This window comes from Megalobrama amblycephala, linkage group LG18 (assembly GCF_018812025.1).
Source record: "Megalobrama amblycephala isolate DHTTF-2021 linkage group LG18, ASM1881202v1, whole genome shotgun sequence".
Classification (NCBI taxonomy): domain Eukaryota; kingdom Metazoa; phylum Chordata; class Actinopteri; order Cypriniformes; family Xenocyprididae; genus Megalobrama; species Megalobrama amblycephala.
The window spans coordinates 39,483,174-39,511,143 of record NC_063061.1 but is presented as its reverse complement, the minus strand read 5'-3'; the positions used below and the strand labels follow the sequence as shown (position 1 = coordinate 39,511,143).

General features: G+C 44.6%; 1 protein-coding gene across 1 annotated transcript in view; it reads right to left on the bottom strand.

Annotated features, from left to right (window-relative positions):
* Window positions 1–28: 28 nt before the first annotated feature.
* LOC125252733 (inactive tyrosine-protein kinase PRAG1) overlaps window positions 29–27,970 on the bottom strand; it is a 27,992-nt gene continuing 50 nt past the window's right edge. Inside the window, 7 exon segments of the mRNA XM_048166294.1 lie at window positions 29–880; window positions 882–1,442; window positions 4,161–4,813; window positions 13,867–14,012; window positions 20,887–22,244; window positions 22,798–23,183; window positions 27,849–27,970. The exon segment at window positions 27,849–27,970 is cut by the window's right edge and continues 50 nt beyond it. Coding sequence (XP_048022251.1) covers window positions 368–880; window positions 882–1,442; window positions 4,161–4,813; window positions 13,867–14,012; window positions 20,887–22,244; window positions 22,798–23,055 — 3,489 coding nt within the window. The 5' untranslated portion in view covers window positions 23,056–23,183; window positions 27,849–27,970 and the 3' untranslated portion in view covers window positions 29–367.

The following is a 27,970-nucleotide window of genomic DNA, read 5'->3' as shown; positions in this document are numbered from 1 at the left end:
TGTATATATTATATTTGCATATAATATTAACATTTAAGTTAAATGCAATTAATCACAGTTAATCGATTTGACAGCACACACATATATATATATATATATTTCACATTAGCTTTTTAATTTTCGTGAAAATGTCACAATAGAGAATCTTAAAGTCTTTGTTTATGTAGAATATCATTTCTTGTTATTCCATTAGAAACACATCAGAAAAGATTAAATGAAAGGGTGGAATGTTAAAGCGCAAACGTCCGTCCGTCAGTGCTGGTGTTTGATTCCAGTGAAGGACACACAGTGTTTAGACACATCTGATCTCATGCCGCATGCACACGAGACGCTTTCATGAGCAAAACCAGTTCAAGGGAGTCACGGTTCAGTGTGTGAACGGCAGGTTGTACAGGAGCTCCGCGCTTTGACACAGTGATTTGGGGTTTGCGGTGGAGAAATACTGACAGCACAGCCAGTCCTCCAGCTCGGCGTTTCGCTCGGGCTCCAGTGAGCGCTCGGCGAACTTCATCATCAGCAGCGCTCGCTTCACGTCCAGCCAGTTCAGCAGCCCCTCGTGCCGTGGCGGACCGGCTCTTCGCGTGCTCCCGCAGACCCACGGCTGCTCCAGCAGGTCCCGCCGCGGTCCCCACAGCAGCGCCTGCAGGATGCGTTTGGCGTCCTGGATGTGGACGCGTCGGCCGGGGTCGGGCTCCAGCAGAAGGTGCGCGAGCCTCTGCAGGCCGGACGAGTAGATCGACACGCTAGGGATGGCCGGAAGGTCCTCGCATCTGTACTGCTGCGTCCGCAGGGCCGGCGTCGCCTCGAACGGGTTGCGGCGATGCAGGAGCTCGTAGATCAGAATGCCGGTTTGAAACTCGTCGAATTTCCGATACTGCGCAGGCGGAGACGATTTCAGGCGCCAGACGGGCGTGATCTCGCTTGAAGCGCGGGTCGCCGCAAACCGCGACCTCGTCCGCGTTGCGGCGTTTGGATTTGCCGAAGCTGCTGATGAGGAGGCGCGGGAGGCTCTGCTGCTGCGGGTCGGGGCGCGTCCCGTCTGCGGATGGCGAGCGGCGGTGCTGCACCAGCAGCAGGTTCTCCATGCACACGTCGCGGTGCGTGACCCCGTGCGCTTTGAGATGCTCCAGTCCCGTGCACAGCTGCAGCAGCAGGAAGCAAACGCGCCGCTCGTAAACCTCCGGCTGCGCGCGGTGGAACGACTCCCACTCCCGCACGAAATCCGCCACGGTCTGGTGAGGAACCTCGCGAGTGATCACCACCACACGCTCCTGCTCGGACGGCCCCGGCGCTCGCTCCTCGCTGGGTAACATGCTCTGCGGCACGCATGCGATGAAGTGACCGCAGTCCTGCTGCAGGCTGAAGTGAGGCGGGACGCTCTGCTGCACCGACAGGCCGTACAGATGCGCCTGCTTGCTGTCGGACGTCTGGCCTTTACAGATCTGCAATCACAGAGGAAAACTCCTGTTATGATGTTCAAATATTAATTCGTAAGATTTTTAATGTTTTTGAAAGAGCTCACCAACGCTGCACTTATTTGATCAGCTCAATAAACGACTTGCTGTGATCAACATCACTATAAGTACTAGTTGGCAAACTGCACTAACAGGATCACTCATTCTGCAGTTCTCTCTCTGAGGTTAAAGGTCAGCCGGTGTGAACCACGGCTCACACCCTGCAGGGAAGCGCTGGTGAGTTTCTCTGATGCGTCTGTCTGACGGTGGAAACACGACCTTGATGAATGTGAGACTGTCAGAGACGCTGACATGAGTTCTTGCGCTCGCCGAGACCGAAGCGAGTCATTTATGATTGTGGGTTGCATCAGCTATTTATTACTTACTTAGTCCTGTGTCCCTCTTCTAATTTCTATCATATTTAGTCAATATTACGGAGACCCTAAAGGGACGTGGTGAAGGAAAAAATATATTTGAATGTATTTGCGTTCTCTCGAGAAACTTTGCGTTCGAATGCAAACACAAAAGTTAGTTATATATTTGTTTACAAGTTTATTTAAGGTTAATTATGTTGGCTTGACAGCCAATATACTGATCTACTATTTAAGCTTCTTCTTCTGAGACCAAATTTCTAAAATTATTGCGGCCCAAACTGTTCTAGCTGTGAGCACCAAACTCTACTCAGACCGTCGTATCTTTTCTAATTGGTCGGACTTACAGTTTTCATAACCACGTGCTCAAAACTACGGAAAATCCATAGACTGTCATTGAGGGCGTCAAAACTTTCACACATGAACTCTTGCTGAGTATTTAACCTACATCCACCATATCAATGTGCTAAATCATGCTAGAAGCATGCTAACAACATGCTAAATCATGAAAGCAACATGCTAAAACATAAGCAATTGTTAAATCATGTTAGAAACATAATAAAACATGTTAGCAATGTGTTAAATCATGTTAAATAACATGCTAAATCATGCTAACAAAATTTTAAAAAATGCAAACAACATGCTAATTCATGATAGCAACATAGTACCATACTAAATCAAGCTAGCAAAAATTTTAAAACATGCTAGCACCTTTTTAAATAATGCTAGCAACAATTGCAAAAACATGCTAACAATGTTCTAATCATGCAAGAAACATGTTAACACCTTACTAAATCATGCTAACAACTTGTTAAATCATGCTAGCAACATTCTAAAACATGTTAGCAATGTGCTAAATCATGCTAGCAATGTGATAAAACATGCTAGCAATGTGTTAAAACGTTAACAATGTATTAAAACATGTTAGAAATGGCAACAACATGCTAAAACATGTTAGGAATGTGCTAAATCATGCTAGAAACATAGCAACGTGCTAAATCATGTTAACAGTGTTAAATCATGGTAGAAACATGTTAACAACATACTAAATCATGATAGCAACAAATGCTAAAATGTAAGAAATTTTTAAATCATGTTAGAAACGTTAGAAACATTAAAATATGTTAGCAATGTGTTAAATCATGCTAGAAACATGCAAGCAACATGTAAAATCATGCTAGCAACGTATTAAATCATGCAAGCAAAATGGTAAATCGTGCTAGCAACATGTTAAAAAGTTAACAACATGCTAAATCATGTTAGGAATGTGCTAAATCATGTTAGAAACATGATAGTAACATGATAAAAAATGTTAACAATGTGCTAAAACATGTTAACAATGTCTTAAATCATGCTAGAAACATGTTAAAAAAATGCTAGCAACGTTAAAACATGTTAACAATGTATTAAATCATGTTAGAAATGTTAAAAACATGCTAAACTGTTATGAATGTGTTAATTCATGCCTGCAACATGCGAAATCATGCTAACAATGTTAAATCATGGTAGAAATGCTAACATGCTAAAACATGTTAGCAATGTGTGCTAAATCATGCTAGAAACATGCTAACAACATGTTAGCAATGTGTAAATTCATGTCTGCAACATGCTAATATCATGCTAAGAAACGTTAATGTGTTAAAATATGCTAACAACTTATTCAAAACATGTTAGCAATGTATAAGAACATGTTAATAACATTTTATTGACTTCTTAGAGTAATTTCTTGAAACTTCAAGCTTTTCAAAGTTATTTCAAACTTTCAGACGAGGCTTTGTCAAGCCAACATCATAGTTCATTGTCAAAATCTACTCATCTAGTTGCTAAGCTAGTTAAAGATTGCATTCATATCATCCAGACTGGACTACTGCAATGTCGTATATCTAGGTGTCTCCTAGTCATTGATGAACCCACTCCAGCTGACTGACTGGAAAGAAAAAGAGGGACAGAATTACTCTGATTTTAGCATGCCTTCAGAGGCTACCAGTCAGGTATACGGTTAATTTCAAGGCCCTACTAATAATATTTAAAGCAGTTAAACGGTCTAGCACCCTCATATCTCTCAGATCTTGTTATTCTTCACCAGCCTGTAAAGAATTTAAAATTGTGCTTCAGGTATTGGAGTCCCGACTGAAGCGAAAAGGTGATTGTGCCTTTTTGATAGCCGGACCCGGGTTATGGGATAACCTACCACTGACCATCCATTCCACTCTCAAAAATCACTTTTATATTTTGGGATTTGAGTCTGATCCAGGAGAGAACTAAATTTTGAACTTCTTTCAAAAACATTAAAAGATATTTATCACTGGTCTGCATATAGTGTCGACTCGCTCACCTTCACAGCGTACGTGTTGCGGGTATCTGACGCGCAGGAGGCGGAATAATACACGGCGTCTCCAGACAGACAGCTGGGCTTGTTGCAGGTCAGTTTGAAGAGTGACCAGTTGCTCTCGTCGAATCTCAGTGTGTTCCTCTGGCTGCGGGTGAAATGCTCCTCACACTTCAGCGCCAGACGCCGCAGGGACTCCGCGTACAGGCCGCCCAGCTTGGAGTAGATGCCCTCGCGGCTGTCCATGTTACTCAGCAGTGCGTGCAGCTGCAGCGTGGAGCCGGCAGCCGGAAGCGTGTTGAGCTGCGGAGACGAGCTGGACGTGATGTTCCCCAGAGTCCGCGGGCGCTCGAGGGACTCGCTGGAGGAGAAGAGCGTACGCGGGTCCACGGGGCTGGACGGAGGTGCGGTGGCGGGGTTGCTGATGTTGGTTTCCGACCCGCTGAAGGGGAGGCGCGGGCGGCTGCGGGTGAGCGGTTTGACGCCCGACTCAACGGGAGCCGAGATGGCGCGGTTTACCAGCTTCTTCTGTGGCAACGGAGGCGGCTGCAGCTGATGCGCGAGACTGTTGCTGGGAAACCCGTCAGGCTGCGGCGACGCTGGGGCGGAGCCAAACGGGCTGCTGGGAAATGGGGAGGGGCAGGAGCGGAGGGTGGAGTCTAGGTCACATGATCAGAAAGAGAGAGAAAGAGAAAGATATTAATACATTATTTTAAAGTGGACCTATAATTCACAAGATGTAATATCAGTCTCTGGTGTCTCCAGAATGTGTCTGTGAAGTTTCAGCTCAAAATCCCCCACAGATCATTTATTATAGCTTGTCAAATTTGCCCCTATTTGGGTGTGAGCAAAAACATGCCGTTTTTGTGTGTGTCCCTTTAAATACAAATGAGCTGCTGCTCCCGCCCCTTTTCTTATATTATCTTATATATATATATATATATATATATATATATATATATATATGTGTGTGTATGTGTGTGTATGTGTGTGTGTGTGTGAATAAGAGCACATAATTCATTTCTTTATGATTCATGTCAGACAGTCAGAAGAGAATAAAAATTAAACTTTCTTCCTCATTTCTGTTTCTGTCTTGTAGTTTCAATGCTGTTACACATTCTAATACACACTCAACACACACTCATGCGCACAATCAACACACACTCTCAACACACACTCTCAACACACACTCTCAACACACACTCTCAACACACACTCTCAACACACACTCAGGCGCACAATCAACACACACTCTCAACACACACTCTCAACACACACTCGCACGCACACTCGCACGCACAATCAACACACACTCTCAACACACACTCGCACGCACATTCAACACACACACTCTCAACACACACTCTCAACACACACTCGCACGCACACTCAACACACACTCAACACACACTCAGGCGCACAATCAACACACACTCTCAACACACACTCTCAACACACACTCGCACACACACTCAACACACACTCAGGCGCACAATCAACACACACTCTCAACACACACTCTCAACACACACTCGCACGCACACTCAACACACACTCATGCGCACACTCAACACACACACTCTCAACACACACTCGCACGCACATTCAACACACACTCAGGCGCACAATCAACACACACACTTTCAACACACACTCGCACGCACATTCAACACACACTCGCACGCACACTCAACACACACTCAGGCGCACAATCAACACACACACTCGCACACACACTCGCACGCACATTCAACACACACTCTCAACACACACTCGCACACACTCTCAACACACACTCGCATGCACACTCAACACACACTCAGGCGCACAATCAACACACACTCTCAACACACACTCTCAACACACACTCTCAACACACACTCTCAACACACACTCTCAACACACACTCGCACGCACATTCAACACACACTCTCAACACACACTCGCACACACTCTCAACACACACTCGCACGCACATTCAACACACACTCTCAACACACACTCGCACACACACTCAACACACACTCAGGCGCACTCTCAACACACACTCTCAACACACACTCTCAACACACACTCTCAACACACACTCGCACGCACACTCAACACACACTCGCATGCACACTCAACACACACTCAGGCGCACAATCAACACACACACTCGCACACACACTCGCACGCACATTCAACACACACTCTCAACACACACTCGCACACACTCTCAACACACACTCGCATGCACACTCAACACACACTCAGGCGCACTCTCAACACACACTCTCAACACACACTCTCAACACACACTCTCACACACACTCTCAACACACACTCTCAACACACTCGCACGCACATTCAACACACACTCTCAACACACACTCGCACACACACTCAACACACACTCAGGCGCACTCTCAACACACACTCTCAACACACACTCTCAACACACACTCTCAACACACACTCTCAACACACACTCGCACGCACACTCAACACACACTCGCATGCACACTCAACACACACTCAGGCGCACAATCAACACACACACTCGCACACACACTCGCACGCACATTCAACACACACTCTCAACACACACTCGCACACACTCTCAACACACACTCGCATGCACACTCAACACACACTCAGGCGCACAATCAACACACACTCTCAACACACACTCTCAACACACACTCTCAACACACACTCTCAACACACACTCTCAACACACACTCTCAACACACACTCGCACGCACATTCAACACACACTCTCAACACACACTCGCACACACACTCAACACACACTCTCAACACACACTCTCAACACACACTCTCAACACACACTCGCACGCACACTCAACACACACTCGCACACACTCAACACACACTCAGGCGCACAATCAACACACACACTCGCACACACACTCGCACGCACATTCAACACACACTCTCAACACACACTCGCACACACTCTCAACACACACTCGCATGCACACTCAACACACACTCAGGCGCACAATCAACACACACTCTCAACACACACTCTCAACACACACTCTCAACACACACTCTCAACACACACTCTCAACACACACTCTCAACACACACTCTCAACACACACTCGCACGCACATTCAACACACACTCTCAACACACACTCGCACACACTCTCAACACACACTCGCACGCACATTCAACACACACTCTCAACACACACTCGCACACACACTCAACACACACTCAGGCGCACTCTCAACACACACTCTCAACACACACTCTCAACACACACTCTCAACACACACTCGCACGCACACTCAACACACACTCGCATGCACACTCAACACACACTCAGGCGCACAATCAACACACACACTCAACGCACACTCAACACACACTCTCAACACACACTCTCAACACACACTCAACACACACTCGCACGCACATTCAACACACACTCTCAACACACACTCGCACACACTCTCAACACACACTCGCACGCACATTCAACACACACTCTCAACACACACTCGCACACACTCAACACACACTCAGGCGCACTCAACACACACTCTCAACACACACTCTCAACACACACACTCTCAACACACACTCGCACGCACACTCAACACACACTCAGGCGCACAATCAACACACACACTCGCACACACACTCGCACGCACACTCAACACACACTCAGGCGCACAATCAACACACACACTCGCACACACACTCGCACGCACATTCAACACACACTCGCACGCACACTCAACACACACTCAGGCGCACAATCAACACACACACTCGCACACACACTCGCACGCACATTCAACACACACTCTCAACACACACTCGCACACACTCTCAACACACACTCGCATGCACACTCAACACACACTCAGGCGCACAATCAACACACACTCTCAACACACACTCTCAACACACACTCTCAACACACACTCAACACACACTCTCAACACACACTCGCACGCACATTCAACACACACTCTCAACACACACTCGCACACACTCTCAACACACACTCGCACGCACATTCAACACACACTCTCAACACACACTCGCACACACACTCAACACACACTCAGGCGCACTCTCAACACACACTCTCAACACACACTCTCAACACACACTCTCAACACACACTCGCACGCACACTCAACACACACTCAGGCGCACAATCAACACACACACTCGCACACACACTCGCATGCACATTCAACACACACTCTCAACACACACTCGCACACACACTCAACACACACTCAGGCGCACAATCAACACACACACTCTCAACACACACTCGCACACACACTCAACACACACTCGCATGCACACTCAACACACACTCAGGCGCACAATCAACACACACACTCTCACGCACATTCAACACACACTCACACGCACACTCTCAACACACACTCTCAACACACACTCTCAACACACACTCGCACACACTCTCAACACACACTCGCATGCACACTCAACACACACTCTCAACACGCACTCTCAACACACACTCTCAACACACACTCTCAACACACACTCGCACGCACACTCAACACACACTCAGGCGCACAATCAACACACACACTCGCACACACACTCGCATGCACATTCAACACACACTCTCAACACACACTCGCACGCACACTCAACACACACTCAGGCGCACAATCAACACACACACTCGCACACACACTCGCATGCACATTCAACACACACTCTCAACACACACTCGCACACACACTCAACACACACTCAGGCGCACAATCAACACACACACTCTCAACACACACTCGCACACACACTCAACACACACTCGCATGCACACTCAACACACACTCAGGCGCACAATCAACACACACACTCTCACGCACATTCAACACACACTCACACGCACACTCTCAACACACACTCTCAACACACACTCTCAACACACACTCTCAACACACACTCTCAACACACACTCAACACACACTCTCAACACACACTCTCAACACACACTCGCACACACTCTCAACACACACTCGCATGCACACTCAACACACACTCAGGCGCACTCTCAACACACACTCTCAACACACACTCTCAACACACACTCGCACGCACACTCAACACACACTCAGGCGCACAATCAACACACACACTCGCACACACACTCGCATGCACATTCAACACACACTCTCAACACACACTCGCACGCACACTCAACACACACTCAGCGCACGCACATTCAACACACACTCTCAACACACACTCGCACACACACTCAACACACACTCAGGCGCACTCTCAACACACACTCTCACACACACTCTCAACACACACTCTCAACACACACTCGCACGCACACTCAACACACACTCGCATGCACACTCAACACACACTCAGGCGCACAATCAACACACACTCTCAACACACACTCTCAACACACACTCTCAACACACACTCTCAACACACACTCGCACGCACATCAACACACACTCTCAACACACACTCGCACACACTCTCAACACACACTCGCACGCACATTCAACACACACTCTCAACACACACTCGCACACACACTCAGGCGCACTCTCAACACACACTCTCAACACACACTCTCAACACACACACTCTCAACACACACTCGCACGCACACTCAACACACACTCAGGCGCACAATCAACACACACACTCGCACACACACTCGCACGCACACTCAACACACACTCAGGCGCACAATCAACACACACACTCGCACACACACTCGCACGCACATTCAACACACACTCGCACGCACACTCAACACACACTCAGGCGCACAATCAACACACACACTCGCACACACACTCGCACGCACATTCAACACACACTCTCAACACACACTCGCACACACTCTCAACACACACTCGCACGCACACTCAACACACACTCAGGCGCACAATCAACACACACTCTCAACACACACTCTCAACACACACTCTCACACACACTCTCAACACACACTCAACACACTCTCAACACACACTCAACACACACTCTCAACACACACTCTCAACACACACTCGCACGCACATTCAACACACACTCTCAACACACACTCGCACACACTCTCAACACACACTCGCACGCACATTCAACACACTCTCAACACACACTCGCACACACACTCAACACACACTCAGGCGCACTCTCACACACACTCTCAACACACACTCAACACACACTCTCAACACACACTCGCACGCACACTCAACACACACTCAGGCGCACAATCAACACACACACTCGCACACACACTCGCATGCACATTCAACACACACTCTCAACACACACTCGCACACACACTCAACACACACTCAGGCGCACACTCAACACACACACTCAACACACACTCGCACACACACTCAACACACACTCGCATGCACACTCAACACACACTCAGGCGCACAATCAACACACACACTCTCACGCACACAACACACACTCACACGCACACTCTCACACACTCTCAACACACACTCTCAACACACACTCGCACACACTCAACACACACTCGCATGCACACTCAACACACACTCAGGCGCACTCTCAACACACACTCTCAACACACACTCTCAACACACACTCGCACGCACACTCAACACACACTCAGGCGCACAATCAACACACACACTCGCACACACACTCGCATGCACATTCAACACACACTCTCAACACACACTCGCACGCACACTCAACACACACTCAGGCGCACAATCAACACACACACTCGCACACACACTCGCATGCACATTCAACACACACTCTCAACACACACTCGCACACACACTCAACACACACTCAGGCGCACAATCAACACACACACTCTCAACACACACTCGCACACACACTCAACACACACTCGCATGCACACTCAACACACACTCAGGCGCACAATCAACACACACACTCTCACGCACATTCAACACACACTCACACGCACACTCTCAACACACACTCTCAACACACACTCAACACACACTCTCAACACACTCTCAACACACTCTCAACACACACTCTCAACACACACTCGCACACACTCTCAACACACACTCGCATGCACACTCAACACACACTCAGGCGCACTCTCAACACACACTCTCAACACACACTCTCAACACACACTCGCACGCACACTCAACACACACTCAGGCGCACAATCAACACACACACTCGCACACACACTCGCATGCACATTCAACACACACTCTCAACACACACTCGCACGCACACTCAACACACACTCAGGCGCACAATCAACACACACACTCGCACACACACTCGCATGCACATTCAACACACACTCTCAACACACACTCGCACGCACACTCAACACACACTCAGGCGCACAATCAACACACACACTCGCACACACACTCGCATGCACATTCAACACACACTCTCAACACACACTCGCACGCACACTCAACACACACTCAGGCGCACAATCAACACACACACTCGCACACACACTCGCATGCACATTCAACACACACTCTCAACACACACTCGCACACACACTCAACACACACTCAGGCGCACAATCAACACACACACTCTCAACACACACTCGCACACACACTCAACACACACTCGCATGCACACTCAACACACACTCAGGCGCACAATCAACACACACACTCTCACGCACATTCAACACACACTCACACGCACACTCAACACATACTCAGGCGCACAATCAACACACACACTTTCAACACACACTCGCACGCACATTCAACACACACTCGCACACACACTCAACACACACTCGCACGCACATTCAACACACACTCGCACACACACTCAACACACACTCAGGCGCACAATCAACACACACACTCTCACACACTCGCACACACACTCGCACACACACTCAACACACACTCAGGCGCACAATCAACACACACACTCTCAACACACACTCGCACGCACATTCAACACACACTCTCAACACACACTCGCACACACTCAACACACACTCAGGCGCACAATCAACACACACACTCTCAACACACACTCGCACACACACTCAACACACACTCGCACACACACTCAACACACACTCGCATGCACACTCAACACACACTCAGGCGCACAATCAACACACACACTCTCAACACACACTCGCACACACACTCAACACACACTCAACACACACTCGCACACACACTCAACACACACTCAGGCGCACAATCAACACACACACTCTCAACACACTCGCACACACACTCAACACACACTCGCACACACACTCAACACACACTCAGGCGCACAATCAACACACACACTCTCAACACACACTCGCATGCACACTCAACACACACTCAGGCGCACAATCAACACACACACTCTCAACACACACTCTCGCACGCACATTCAACACACACTCTCAACACACACTCGTACACACACTCAACACACACTCGCACGCACACTCAACACACACTCAGGCGCACAATCAACACACTCTCAACACACACTCGCACACACACTCAACACACACTCATGCACACAATCAACACACACTCTCAACACACAATCGCGCGCACACTCAACACACACTCGCACACACACTCGACACACTCAACACACACTCGCACACACACTCGACACACTCAACACACACTCGCACGCACACTCAACACACTCAACACACACTCGCACGCACACTCAACACACACTCAGGCGCACAATCATCACACTCTCAACACACAATTGCGCGCACACTCAACACACTCAACACACACTCGCACGCACACTCAACACACACACTCGTGCACACACTCAACACACACTGCACGCACACGCACGCACACACTCAACACACACACTCTCAACAGACACACACTCGGACAACACACACACACACACACACACACACAAAACTCAAAACACACTCAACTGTGTGTGTGTGTGTGTGTTTGGTTACTGTTTAACGGGAAACGCCTCGAGGTGTTAAACTGATTAAAAAAAGCTCTGTGACCCATAAGAGCAGAGACAGATCACATGACGCCTGACTGAACCACGGCCTGTAACGACGGATGGATCATACATGAATAATTCAGAGAGGATTATGGGATGTCCTGATCTCAACTGACCTACAGAGAACTATCAATTATTAAATATATTTTATATTACTTTAATTATATTTTAAAGAGACAGAATATCTCAGCATCTGCGTCAGTTCGTTCAGGAGGTCTCTCTCTTTCTCTCCATCTCTCTCTCTCTCTCTCTCTCTCCATCTCTCTCTCTCTCCATCTCTCTCTCTCTCCATCTCTTTCTCTGTGGTTTGACTGACGCTCCCTGGAGAGAAACGCACTAATGAAGGGCTGGAGAGGAAGATTAGTGGCTTCATGGGGGAAAACCGTCAGAAAGACGCCCAGTGATAAACACAAACCCTGATTTCCTCTCTTCATCCCTTCATTATCTCTGCACCCCAGTGCATTTTGGGAACAAGTTCATATCTACAGCGATAGGATCAGTAGGAAGGACCGAAGCTGCGTTTCCCCTTTCATCATGGCTGATTTTCAGTAAAGGAAGTTTCATTCACAACAGCAGATTCTGTTTTTACACTTTAGTTCTGCTCATTGTCAACATCTGTCTACACAGAGAGCTCCATCCTAACTCAGGTGTGTGTGTGTGTGTGTGTGTGTGTGTGTGTGTGGGGTACTCACCGGCGTCAGAGAGCGCCTGCAGACTGTCTGTGGACGCGGTGGTGCAGCAGTTCAGTCCTCGCAGCGACTGGCTCAGATTCTCCACTGACCCCTGCTGACCCACACGCTCCAGATCCATATTACTGCCACTCAAACGGTTACAGACCCTGCAGAGAGAGAAACAACATGACATGCTCACATCTCAGTTTGTCCAACACTTACAGCACACACACACACACACACACACACACACACACACACACACACACACACACACACAGGGCACTGGTTTAAAGTCATATAAGCATTGAGCGGTTCACGATTCGGAGGAAATCTAAGTTTGTGGTTACGAGGAAAACAAGTGAAGTAATGACTCATTATCTGTCGACTGTCTCAGTCTCTCTTAAAATATCTCAGACAAACGAGTGAAAAAAATGAGTGTGAACATCCAAAAATCATGCTAGATTATGGCAAAAATCATAATCAAGATTTTAGTCAATATTTAGATTATTATATAACACTCACTGACTTCGGAAACATCATGCATTTATTGAACTTTTTTTCTTTAACTTTTTATATATATACACACACACACACACACAGACAAATAAAGCATATAAAAATAAATAAAATGGATTAAAATATGAAAAAAAATAACTGAACCTACTGAAAACTATTTATTCATTGTATAAATCAAGAAGAGACAAAATGAGAGCATCACTGTAAAACAGAAAGTGGCACAACTATTATTAAAAATTATATGAAATGTTGCAAGCCAAATCATTATCGAAAGTAAAATGTGATGAATCGCTCGACTGTAAACAGGTGCATGAACCTCAAAACAGAGCGGGAAAGTGAATTAAAGCACCAAAAAGAATTTGAAAAGAAGGAACATTTCGATGGATTAGATCTTCATCAGACAAACAAATGAAGCACAAGAATATGATCATCTGGCAGTGCTCGCAACACCACGTTCACGGGTTCGACTCTCAAATGGAGATGAGAATCCAGAAGTTGTGGCGTAATTTCTCTTCGACCAATCAGATCACACACAAACTGAGCGACTCACGTCCATCACACAGAAGAGTGGATCAAATCATCGACCCCCACATCCGTCCCAGTGAAAACAGACACTCATGCGGATCGTCCTTGATCTCCACGCTCAAACTGACCTGGGATCAGTGTTCCTGTCAGACCGTCTGATGTTCTGACGGAGCAGCGATTTACTGTCCGACTGCTGCTGCTTCCTCTGTACTGTTTACACACGCATACACACACACACACACACACACACACACTTACACACGCGCACACGCGCACACACACACACACACACACACACACACACACTTACACACTTACACACGCATACACACACACACGCGCACACGCACACACACACACATTTACACAGATATACTGAAGTGAAGGGCACAAATGAAGGAAGTGCACTTGAGCCTCTAAACCACAGAGTTTCAGGCACTGAAGCTTCTCTATCTCTCACAACAGACACACAACTTCATCTGTCAGAGGACATGAAGGTGTGTGTGTGTGTGTGTGTGTGTGTGTGTGTGTGTGTGTGTGTGTGTGTGTGTGTGTGAGTGTGTGTGAGTGAGAGAGAGAGAGAGAGAGAGAGAGAGAGTGTGTGTGTGTGTGTGTGCATGCATGTTTGTGTGTGCGTTTGTGTGTCGTTTGTGTGTTTGCGTGTGTGTGTATGTTTGTGAGTGTGAGTTTGTGTTTACATTTGTGTGTGTGTGTGTGTGTATGTTTGTGTTTGTTTACATGTGTGCGTGTATGTTTGTGAGTGTGTGTTTGCGAGTGTGCGTTTATATGTGAGCTTGTGTGCATTTGTGTGTGTGTGTTTGTGGGCAAGTTTTTGTGTGCATGATTTGAGGCAATTTGTGTGCGTTTGTGTGTGTGCATTTGTGTGTGTATGTTTTTGTGTATGCGTTTGTGTGTATGTTTGTGAGTGTGAGCTTGTGTGTGTGCGTGCATGTTTGTGCATTTGTGTGTGCACATTTGTGTGTGTGATTGTGTGCGTTTGTGTGTGTGCATTTGTGTGTGTATGTTTTTGAGTGTGCGTTTGTGTGTGCGCATTTGTGTGTGTGATTGTGTGCGTTTGTGTGTGTGCATTTGTGTGTGTTTGTGTGTATGTTTGTGAGTGTGAGCTTGTGTGTGTGCGTGCATGTTCGTATATGTTTGTGCATTTGTGTGTGCGTGTGTGTGCGCATTTGTGTGTGTGATTGTGTGCGTTTGTGTGTGTGCATTTGTGTGTGTATGTTTTTGAGTGTGCGTTTATGAGTGTGACTGTGTGTGTGTTTGTGTGTATGTTTGTGAGTGTGAGCTTGTGTGTGTGCGTGCATGTTCGTATATGTTTGTGCATTTGTGTGTGCGTGTGTGTGCAAGTTTTTGTGTCAGTTTGTGTGCGTGTATGTGTGCGTATATTTGTGTGTATTTGTTTGTATGTGAGCGTGCATGTTTGTGCATTTGTGTGTGTGTGTTTGTGAGTGAGTTTGTGCGTGTTGTGCGCAGTTGCATGCGTATTTGTGAGTGTATTTGTGTGCATGCATGTTTGTGTATTTGTGTGCATGTGTGTGTTCAAAAGCACACACACACACACACACACACACACACACACACACACACACACACTTAAAACAGTAAACAACCACCAGAACACCCTAGCAACTGCATAGCGACGTGGCAAAAATCCGTCTGAGAACTGGCGGTCAGAGAGCAGCGGCCGAAAGCATCGCTGCACAGAAACACATTCATCCACACCTGCGGATCCCGTGATCACCTGATCTTCAGAGAATTGTCCAGCTGACCAACAACTGCTGAATCTACACAAACACAAACACAGCAGGAGACCAGCGTCTAAACCTGCTGACACATGACCCACAGAACCACTGCTACAGGACCCGAATGAAACACACCTACCTCAGCATCAGCTCTCAGCGTGAATCGCTGCTTCTGCTCGAGTGTGTGTGAAAATGAAGATATCCTGATCTAATATGACATCCGAACAGAACAGAACGCGTCCCGAGGCGTGGAAACAAACCCTCGCGGCGCCGGTCATCTGCTCGACTCTAAAACCGTCTTCAGCTCGAGTGACGCTCAGAGGAACGACGGGTCCGGCCGAAAAACCGCAGAACCGACCCGACGAGCTCCAAACATCACAAACACCTGCTGCTCACCGTCTGCAGTGACACTTCAACATCTGAACCCACTCCAGCTCCTGCTCGTCCTGCTGGAGAAGCAGATTTGAGAACCATCTGCTCCATAAATGATTCATCAGAAGAGATCATAACTTCACCCATTTACACACTCTGTTCCCAAAAAAAAAAAAAAAAAAAGGTTTATTTTAAGCAGGTTTCCCTAATGGAGTTGATTATCATAATCAACTATTATCATAAGATCTCAGGTGGATCTTCAGGTCATTGTGGATCTGCAGCACACCTGAGGTTTGTTTTGGAAACACTGAAGTTTGACTCTGAAGAGCTTGAGCTGTGAGACGAGTCTCTGCTCGCTCCGACATCACACTACACTATACTGATGTTAATAACAATAATAGGGGCTCTTCCCATCACAGATAAATTAAATATTTAAATATAAAAATGACTCATTTTAGGTTGCTGATTTTCATGGTGGGAAACTCTGCAACTTTCAGTCATCCATACCATGGTTCTGTATATCTGACATGTCCCAACAGCTCCACGGCGCTCAGAAACTGCTGACTCCGTGTTATCTCACAAAGCACTTGTTTAGAAACACAGCGCTTGAATTCACGCTGGCTGTTGATGGTAAAAACACGGCGTGTCGCGACAGACAGGCTCGGGTCCGAATACGGCCGGATGCTCGGATATCGTCACCATGGGTACGGGATCTTTGTGGACTCTGTGTCCACGGCTACACGGGAATCCACAGATGTATTTAACCTGAAAACATGCCGATCTCAGCAGGGTTTATTTTGACACGGAGCGAAGTGACGCACTCTCAGCCTGAAATGTGCCTGTGAGTCAGTCAAACATGAGAAGAAATAAACCACACGCTAGTGAAAATAGCTCTGATGGCAGAGATGTGATCTAGCAAGCGCTTCTCTAAAGGTGATGTGGTTAACACGTATATTACAGGACAGAGCGGGACCACGACCGGATCAAGTTCAGCCTGAAATAAGGGCCAGTCGCAAACAAACACACACTCTAAGAAATGCTGGGTTAAAAACAACACAAGATGGCTTGAAAATGGACAAACCCAGCGATTGGGTTAAATGTTTCCCCAGACTTTTTATGTGAACTATTGTTTAAAATTGACTATATGTCTGGCTTGAAATGAACCCAAAATATGTTGGAAATTAAAAATCAGACACATAATTACTAGAGGAAACAATAATAATCATTAAACGCATTAATAAGTGTTCATTTACTAAACATATTACTAAATGTTACTTTTCAACATATTTTGGGTTCATTTTAAGCAACAATACAGTAATTTTTAAACAATAGTTGAGTTAAATAAAACTACCCAGCAGGGTGGGCAAACATTTAACCCAAATCGCCAAACTCTGAGTTAAAACAACCCAATCACTGGGTTAAAAACAACCCAATCGCAGGGTTAAAACCACCCAGTCTCTGGGTAAAAACAACCCAATCTCTGTCAAAAAAACAACCCAATCTCTGGGTTAAAACAACCCAATCGCTGGGTAAAACAACCCAATCACTGGGTTAAAACAACACAATCACCAGTCTCTGCGTAAAAAAAAACCCTATCGCCAATCGCAGGGTTAAAACCACCCAGTCTCTGGGTAAAAACAACCCAATCTCTGTCATAAAACAACCCAATCTCTGGGATAAAACAACCCAATCTCTGGGATAAAACAACCCAATCTCTGGGTTAAAACAACCCAATCTCTGGGTTAAATCAACCCAATCACTGGGTTAAAACAACACAATCACCAGTCTCTGCGTAAAAAAAAAACCCTATCGCCAATCGCAGGGTTAAAACCACCCAGTCTCTGGGTAAAAACAACCCAATCTCTGGGATAAAACAACCCAATCTCTGGGATAAAACAACCCAATCTCTGGGATAAAACAACCCAATCTCTGGGTTAAAACAACCCAATCACTGGGATAAAACATCCCAATTGCCAATCTCTGGGTTAAAACAACCCAATTGCTGGGATAAAACAACCCAATCACAATCTCTGGGTTAAAACAACCCAATCTATGGGTTAAAACATCCCAATCGCCAATATCTGGGTAAAAACAATCGCCAATATCTGGGTAAAAACAACCCAATCTATGGGTTAAAACATCCCAATCGCTGGGCTAAAACAACCCAATCACCAATCTCTGGGTTAAAACAACCCAATCACCAATCTCTCAGTAAAAACAACCCAATCTATGGGTAAAAACATCCCAATCTCTGGGCTAAAACAATTCAATCACCAATCTCTGGGTTAAAACAACCCAATCTCTGGGTAAAAACAACCCAATCACCAATCTCTGGGTTAAAACAACCCAATCTCTGGGTTAAAACAACCCGATCTCTGGGCTAAAACAACCCAATCACCAATCTCTGGGTTAAAACAACCCAATCTATGGGTTAAAACATCCCAATCTCTGGGTTAAAACAACCCGATCTCTGGGCTAAAACAATTCAATCACCAATCTCTGGGTAAAAACAACCCAATCTATGGGTTAAAACATCCTAATCGCTGGGATAAAACATCCCAATCGCCAATCTCTGGGTTAAAACAACCCAACTGCTGGTATAAAACAACCCAATCACCAATCTCTGGGTTAAAACAACCCAATCACCAGTCTCTGGGTTAAAACAACCCAGTCTCTGGGTTAAAACAACCCAATCACCAATCTCTGGGTTAAAACAACCCAATCTCTGGGTTAAAACAACCCAATCGCTGTGTTAAAACAACCCAATCACTGGGTTTGCCCATTTTCAACCAAACTTGGGTTGTTTTTAACCCAGCATTTTTTTAGAGTGCACATTCAGCACTGGCGTGTCAATGAGACAAGCACTCTATTAACAGAAAACTCAAATCACACTTAATGTTAAGCATCGTTACAAATGAATCAAATGTGTTGATGAACAGGAGCTGTATTCAGAGCGGCATGAATAAATCTGATGAATGCCAAACAAACAATGAGTAGAACCGAGAGACCAGCACCAGCCTGAAACTCACGAGACATGACAATTATCTGTATTCAGAGAGGAATAAATCACCAAAATTAACACTTCATGTCAGTAAATCAGCTGTGAGCTCAAGCAATCACGGATCGATTATGGGCTAATACAAGAAAACAAACCAAAAACACTATTTCACAATGAATCCATCACAATAAGAAATCAGACTGATCAGTGACAAACACAGAACTCACACTGACAATACTAAGAGTTTTAGGCAAATAAGACATGGAACGACAAACAAAAACATTTAGTTCTCTGTACTCATGCTCCCGTCATGTGCTATTGGAAATTCCCTAATTCCATTTTCTGAAGTCGTACTGATGAGTTTGTCATGTTCAAGTGTTTTTGCTGTCAGAAATAATAGGAATAAGGTTCATTCTTGCCTATTTCTTTGGGAAATCTTATTAAAGTTGAAGATGTTTAATCAATATCCAGTGGATTTTGAAAAAAATGCAGCATCTCATTAGTTGACAACCATATCAATATTACCTGCATTCTAAATAGTCAGCTTTTGTCAAATAGATGTGTGTAAAATACATACAATATGCATCAAATGGTCATTTACATACATACATGTATACTGCAAGAGAAAGCAATGTAGATTTTGTGGGGAAACAGACTCAAGTTCACCCAACTCAGAAACTAGGGTATCAAAATTATCTCAGAATTTCCCAGTCAAAAATGCAACTTGAGAGGCCAATTTTGGATGTATAATTCCAATGGCACAAACACTAAGACTAGTCTGGCTTCATTAAAGGATAAGTATCTAATACAATCAATTGGTTAATATCTGGGTACATGGCAAGCAGCACAAAATAAGGAGGTAATTCTCACCGGTGGTGTTTTTTGGGAGGTGGCGGAGGCGGCACAGGATCTCGACTGGTGTTGATGCTCTCGGTGGCTTTGCTGTCCTCCTCTGGGACGCCAGCCTGCGTCTGACTGGTGCTTTTGTTGGCAGTGCCTGGTGTCGCACTGCTCTCGCTCTTCCATTCTCTGGAAGCAAACCCCCGAACAGCGGGACTATTGATGGAGTCGCCCGGCCGAGTACAAGAGCCTGATTTCTGGGCCGTCCCCTCAGACTCAGCCTCCTCTTCCACCTCATCAATACAGCCCTCCAGATTACTGTGTTTCCGCTCCGGGACAGTGACGACACTGGAGTCCCTTTGGGAGGGAACGGAAGTCGTGTCTTTTGGAGGAAGAACTACGTTGAAGCTTAGCTCGGGTAACGGTGCTAAGGAGAGGCTGGAGGTTCCAAGTCTGGGCGGACGGGAGTTAATCTTAGGTGGAACCGGGGGACTAGATTGAGGTTTGGGTTGGGTGGAAGAGTTAGGGATTGCTTGGGTTGCATCAGGAGAATTTGGCCAAGTAAACGCCAGGCTTGATGAGTCTTTGGGGACAGTTGGGCTGAAGTGGGTCCACTGAGTGCTCACAGCAGAATCCGGGCTGCTCAAGTAAAACGTCCGGTTATTTTCTTCAGTACGGGCGGCCATGACTGTGATGGTTGCTCTTTGATTGTCGCTTGCATTGACCTCTGTTTCAGACTCGGAGGATTGGAGAGACTTCCCATCACATGGAGTTCGTCTTTTCCTCTTAGTGCTCTCGGCATAGATCGGCTCGCTTTCCTCAAGCCCGTTTGGTGGAGCGCTCGTAGATTTCTGAGGACTCCGGAGACCCAGTAACGAATCCGTGCTGCTCCGATTGGAGCACGAGTCCGATAGGCTTTCATGGAAGGAGTCTGGAGTCATTGGAGATGGTGAAGTACTTGGCGTCCCATTGGTCGTTCCATTAACCACATTCCCTGGTGCGGTTCTGGCTTGTCTTTCCTCTACGGACACTCTTAGAGGACTCGTAACTCGATCACCGTTTCCATTGGTTCGTTGAGTCACGTTGTGAAGACATGAATCACCATTGGTGTAAGTGCTCTTGACCGCTTTGGTCATCTGTCTATAGGGGCCACCGTTGCCGTTCTCTTTCAGACTTTGGGAAACGCAGCCATCTTCTTGGCTCACAAATACACTGTTAATAATCATGCAGTCTTTGGATAATCCAGTGGGCGAACAAACGTTCTGGGAGAACATCTTCCCGTTTTGTATATTGGTTTCTCTTAGAGATCTATTACATCCATTGCTATCGATGTACAGAGGAGCCAAATCCAGAGCTTTCTTTAGTCCAGCAGAGGTCTTCTGGTTGTCCTGAGACACAGAAACAATAATATGTTTGGGAAGAATTCAAACACATTTACATTTACGCATTTCCCAAATGCTTTCAAGGTACATGCTTCATCAGTTCCTGCTTTACCTTTGAATCAAACCCATGACTTTTGTGTTTTTATGTAGCTCTACTGTCTGAGTTACATATAACCATCTAAAAATGGCTTATTATAAATACATTTAAATGTAAATTCACCCAAGCACAAATAACCAATCAGTCACCTTATTCGACTCTACAGACGCCTTTATGAGACTAACTGTGTTTGCTTTGTAGTTAGTCATAGAAATGAACCAATGCCCTTGGCGGTGATCTAATTATCTTTGTTTAAACAGTCTGAATGTGTCCATATCAATGCCTTCCTGTAAAGCATATATACAACTGCATGGCAGACTGTTATCTTGCGTTTACAAAGACATTCCAGTCTCCACCCATGTAGTGGAGAATGTTTATTAAGCCCCGCACCTCTGAACCCACTGTTTCACCATGATATGAGTTTAAGAGTTCATCCACTTATATTTTCATCGCTGAACTCACCTGTTCTGTATTCATGTTGATGTCCGTCTTGACCTCCATTGTGATGTCCGTGTTCATCATGGTGGGTCTAACAGCGATAGTGGGTTTGCTATATGGAGAGGGAGACGTCACCCCATCCTCATCTTCCCCGATCAGACTCGTTCGGACGCAGGCGCTGCCCGCTGTGCCAGTCTGTCCGTGGGCGCTGCGAGGATGGAAGCAGTTCTTACAGGAGCCTGGTTTCCACACGTGCTCTGCAAACTCGCCACACGCAGACATTTTAACGCAGACCTCGACGTCCCGTCTGATCGGACTCTACTGCCGGGCGGAACCAGCCGAGACGGGTCGGCGGCGGTTAATCATAGTCTGCGGTACAGAGCAGGTCAGGAGATCAACAGCATCTAAACCTGAAAAAAACACAAGATAAAAGTTCAGATGATTTTGAAGGAAAGCTGGTTGATATGTTTAGAGAATATGCTTTTGGCTATTAAAACAATCATCAAACAAACAGAAACTTCATTACTAAATGCCAAAATAAAAGTTCAGTTTAACTTGGAGAAATTATGACAGAAATATTAGTAGTAAAATAAAGTTTTCAACTACTACTAAGAAAAATAATAAAACTTATTAAAACATTATTATTGTAAGGAATATCACCCAATCAAAGAATTTTTAAATCATTTATTATTATTATTTATACAGTAACCCTCTGTTGTGCAGTGCTTTTGTTGCAAAGGAATTGTTATATTTGAATTTGATTATATTTTAAAAGATTATATTTTTTATTAATATGTTTTATTAATTAATTTGATTACCACAGTTTTTGTCGATTAGAATATACATAATAAATCATAAAAAATAAAACCCATAAAAACCAAAACAGAACTAATATATATATATATATATATATATATATATATATATATATATATATATATATATATATATATATATATATATATATATATATATATGTGTGTGTATATATGTGTGTATATATGTGTGTATATATATATGTGTATATATATATATATATATATATATATATATATATATATATATATATATATATGTGTATATATATATATATATATATATATATATATATATATATATATATATATATATATATAGCCCTTGTTGTTGACATTTGAATTAATTATTAAATTGTTTTATTATTATTATTATTATTATTAATTATTATTTTTAAATGCTTTTAATGATTAAAATACAAGAATTAAAATTCCAAGAGTCTTGGAAACTTAAAATGAAAAAAAAAAAATTAATTTGGGGTAAAAAAAAATGAAGGTTCTAGAATTATTTCCGCCACTAAAAAACTCAGAATGTTTTCCTTTAAAGCTTTGCAAAAACCTTTGTACATTTCAAGTATGTTTCTGAGGGGAAATGCACTTGTGTAAGAGACTTTGGCCTAAATAATCAGATGAAAGTACTTCACGCTTGCTAGTGAAAAACAAAAGGTGCAAATCCGCTCCTCCTGTTCCACGTCCCTCCCTTTACAGAAAGCTTTCCTTTGGAAAGACCTCACGCATCACACGAAACTCAACCACAGCCTGAATCATCAAACTAATCGAACTAATTCTGTTCAAACATGAGGAGAAATGACTTCAGCGCACCCATAAGCAGGGCTGGACCAATATATTTCAAAGTTGTACAGATTTTATACATATCAAATGTTGTCTATTTACTCTGAAATGGCTATATATTAGTCTTTAAATGCAAATAATCTTTGTTTTGCTACCACACAGAGCTACTGACTCAACAGCAATTGATTGAAGGTCAGTAGATTGTTGACCCCATCCATCTCTAACGCCACTTTCCCAGGCCGCCAAAATTAGAGGCTCTTCTGTTCTCTCCGTTTGACCCTGAACGTTCAGCTTTGGAATGCGTTCTCACGTTCTAGAAGGCCATCGCCGCCGGAACGATCTCTAACAGGTCGGAATGTGTGGAATGTGCAGGGGAGACTCGCACCACGGTGAGCTTTCACACCACAACAACGTCTAGAGCGTCTCCTCGCCCGCCAGACACGAGCGGTGGTGCGAAAACTCACACGGCCAGATTTGTGTTCACTCTCCTGGTGAAAACCTTTCAGGCCATATTACGCTCTTGAGTGTGTTTTTGTGCTCTACTAGATTGAATGTTGATTATTTTCCTCATATTCTCAATTGTTGCAGCTCCTCTCTTCCCAGTCTGTCAGTAATGCTCCGTGCTCTGATTGGTCAGCTGAAGCAGTGTGTTTTGATTGGTGTTTGACAAATGACCCGCCCCTTACCATAACCGCCAGTTTCAACACACTACTAACCAACTCAACCAGGCCCCGCCCCTTTATTCTGCGCATGAATTATTTAAATGAGGAATATTGTGAAGAAAACTCAAGATGGAGTTCAGAAACACTGATATAGAGAAGAACTTTGGGAATGATGAAAGATGAACATGGAAAAAAAGCATAATAGGTGCTCTTCAAGTCATGGAAAGAGTGACGTGATGTTCAAAAAATCATCTTTATGGTGACATTCTCCATTTTTTCCAAAGGAAAGTGAATCATTACCTGAGGCTGAACTTTCTCACCCAACCAAACAGGCCACACCGAACCGGAAACAGCTCTGAGCGGGCGTGTAATCAGCTGCTCAGGTTCACGAATGCAGTGTTATTTGAAACAGGTCACGTTATTTCCTGTGTTAACCACCCGTGCCTTTAAATACCTACAGCAACTGCTGCTGCGAATAGATTCCTGTATCGAACTGAGTCATCGTGCAAAGAAGACGCGCTTGTGGTTTAGAAACTCGCTCTCGGACTCCAGCACCTGCTGCTCTTCTTTGTTTTTAAGAAAAGTGATGAGCTGATTTCTTAATTAAGAGTCTAAAAATGAGTCACATGGGTAATTAAAAGCAGACACCATCTGAAGCCAAATGTGTTACAGCGATTAAATATTTGCATGTTAAATTTGTTGTGCAACTTTAAAGAGTTGCATGAACAATCAGACAGCTAGAGTCTTCATGAATGCAATCTAATCTTTACTCTGAAATGACTTAAAAGGGTGAATTAAAGGAATAGTTCACCCAAAAATGGAAATTACTCACCTTCAAACCATCCTAGGTGTATATGACTATCTTCAGATGAACACAATCGGAGACATATTAAAAAATATCCAGTCTCTTGCAAGCTTTATAATGGGAGTGAATGGAGGCTGAGATTTTGAAGCCCAAAAAAGTGCATCCATCCATCATAAAAATAATCCATGGGGGGTTAATAAAGGGCTTCTAAAGTGAAGCAATGGCTTTTTGAAAGAAAAATATCCATATTTAAAACTTAAAATGGTCTTTATTAACCCTCTGGAGTCGTATGGATTATTTTTATGATGGATGGATGCGCTTTTTTGGGCTTCAAAATCTCAGCCCCCATTCACTCCCATTATAAAGCTTGCAAGAGACAGGATGTTTTTAATATATCTCTGATTGTGTTCATCTGAAAGAAGACAGTCATATACACCTAGGATTGCTTAAATCATGGGATAATTCTCAATTTTGGGTGAACTATCCCTTTAAAGCAGGGAAATGCTTTGAAAATATTTATGAAATGCTTTTCAACCAAACAGCCATTGTCGTCGAATAAATTACAAGTGGTTAATAATATCCAGTAAAAATACATTTTGAACTCACGGAAATGAATTGATCTGACCAACTCCAACTCTAAATCAGAGATGCTATAAAACACTGCAAAAAGTGAGAGAAGAAAATACTAGTCTAATGACGTTGCTTATAGGAAACTAAATGTCTAAATAAAAAGCAGATCGAATAATATTCCATATATCACCCATAAACCATATTTATTCTCCAGATGATCCAGAAGCAGCTCTTTATCCTCAACTACCAGAAGCCTGATGACGTTTATGACCACGTGAAGCCTGACAAACTGTGGCCGCAGGTTGAAGTGTTTCTCAGTGTTTGCTCAGGGCAGGTCGAGTGGCGAGGGGAATGTGGGTCGAGTCGCGCCGTTAGACTCGCTGGCAACAAGTTTGACAAGTCAAAACCCAAGACACAACAGGAGAAGGAGAAGCTCTTTGTTCCTGCAGCAGCTGAAAACACTCGTGAACAATGAATGTTTTTGCCTTCAGATGTTGAGCAGGGGGAAGGGAGACGCTCCGAGAGCTTCAAACTCTTCTGGAGTGTCAAAGACACCTGAACGCTAATCAGCAGTTCAGAACATTGTGTTAATGTGCGAAACTGACAGAGGTGTAATAAACCAGCAGCAGGTGATGCGTTCTGATTGGTTCAGCAGCTTCACATTCCATATGAATCCACTGGTGAACCGAACCAAGTAGATTTAAAGGAGCTAAACTGAAGTAAACATGGGGATTTTTTCCATCAGCTCCACAGAACTCTTCAAGAATGAATTTCCCATGGTGACCACAGTTTCACCGAAGTTTTACAGTTTCTACTACAGTAAGTGATATAATCAGAAAACAAACAAACAAAATGACATCTGAATCTTGGATGAAGAAGATCCAGTCATTTATTATTATGGTTTTTAACAGTTATAACAATAACTAGCAAATATTTTGAAGCAGAAACTTTGATTACCATTAAATTTATTAACAGATCACACAATCCAGTTTCTGTGGAAGCTTGTTTCCGCCACGGAAAAAGTCAGAATTGTGAAATATAAACTCGCAATGTCATTTTTATTCCTGACAGAAACAAGTTCGAATCTATTTACGCGCTACAAAAATAAATGTCAATCACCGATACGAGCGTCGCGTCGTTCAGTATTTGTACAGTCGATGAAACATATTAGACCATCATAAATCCAGCGCTACAGGGCGAGTCCATATGGCGTCAAATCCACGTTCATGAATGAATGAATCTGAAATCAGCATCATAAACCAGATGCGCGCGACTGAATCCGATACATTTGAATCAATCTGTATCTTAATCTGGTTCTGCGCTCCGCGCGCTGCTGAATCCAGATCAAAGATCATTCTGATTTATTCTGCATCAGAAGCACGCGTGACAGAAACACGCCGGACCGACAGAAGAGCAGATCTCTGTACTCACCTGCAGTGAAACAGACAGCAGCGACTGAGGCGAGATTCCCACAGAAAACACGCGTGATTCTGTTCATTCACAGAGAGACACTGAGAGCGACAGACAGCAGCGCTGCGTGACTGAGATCTGAT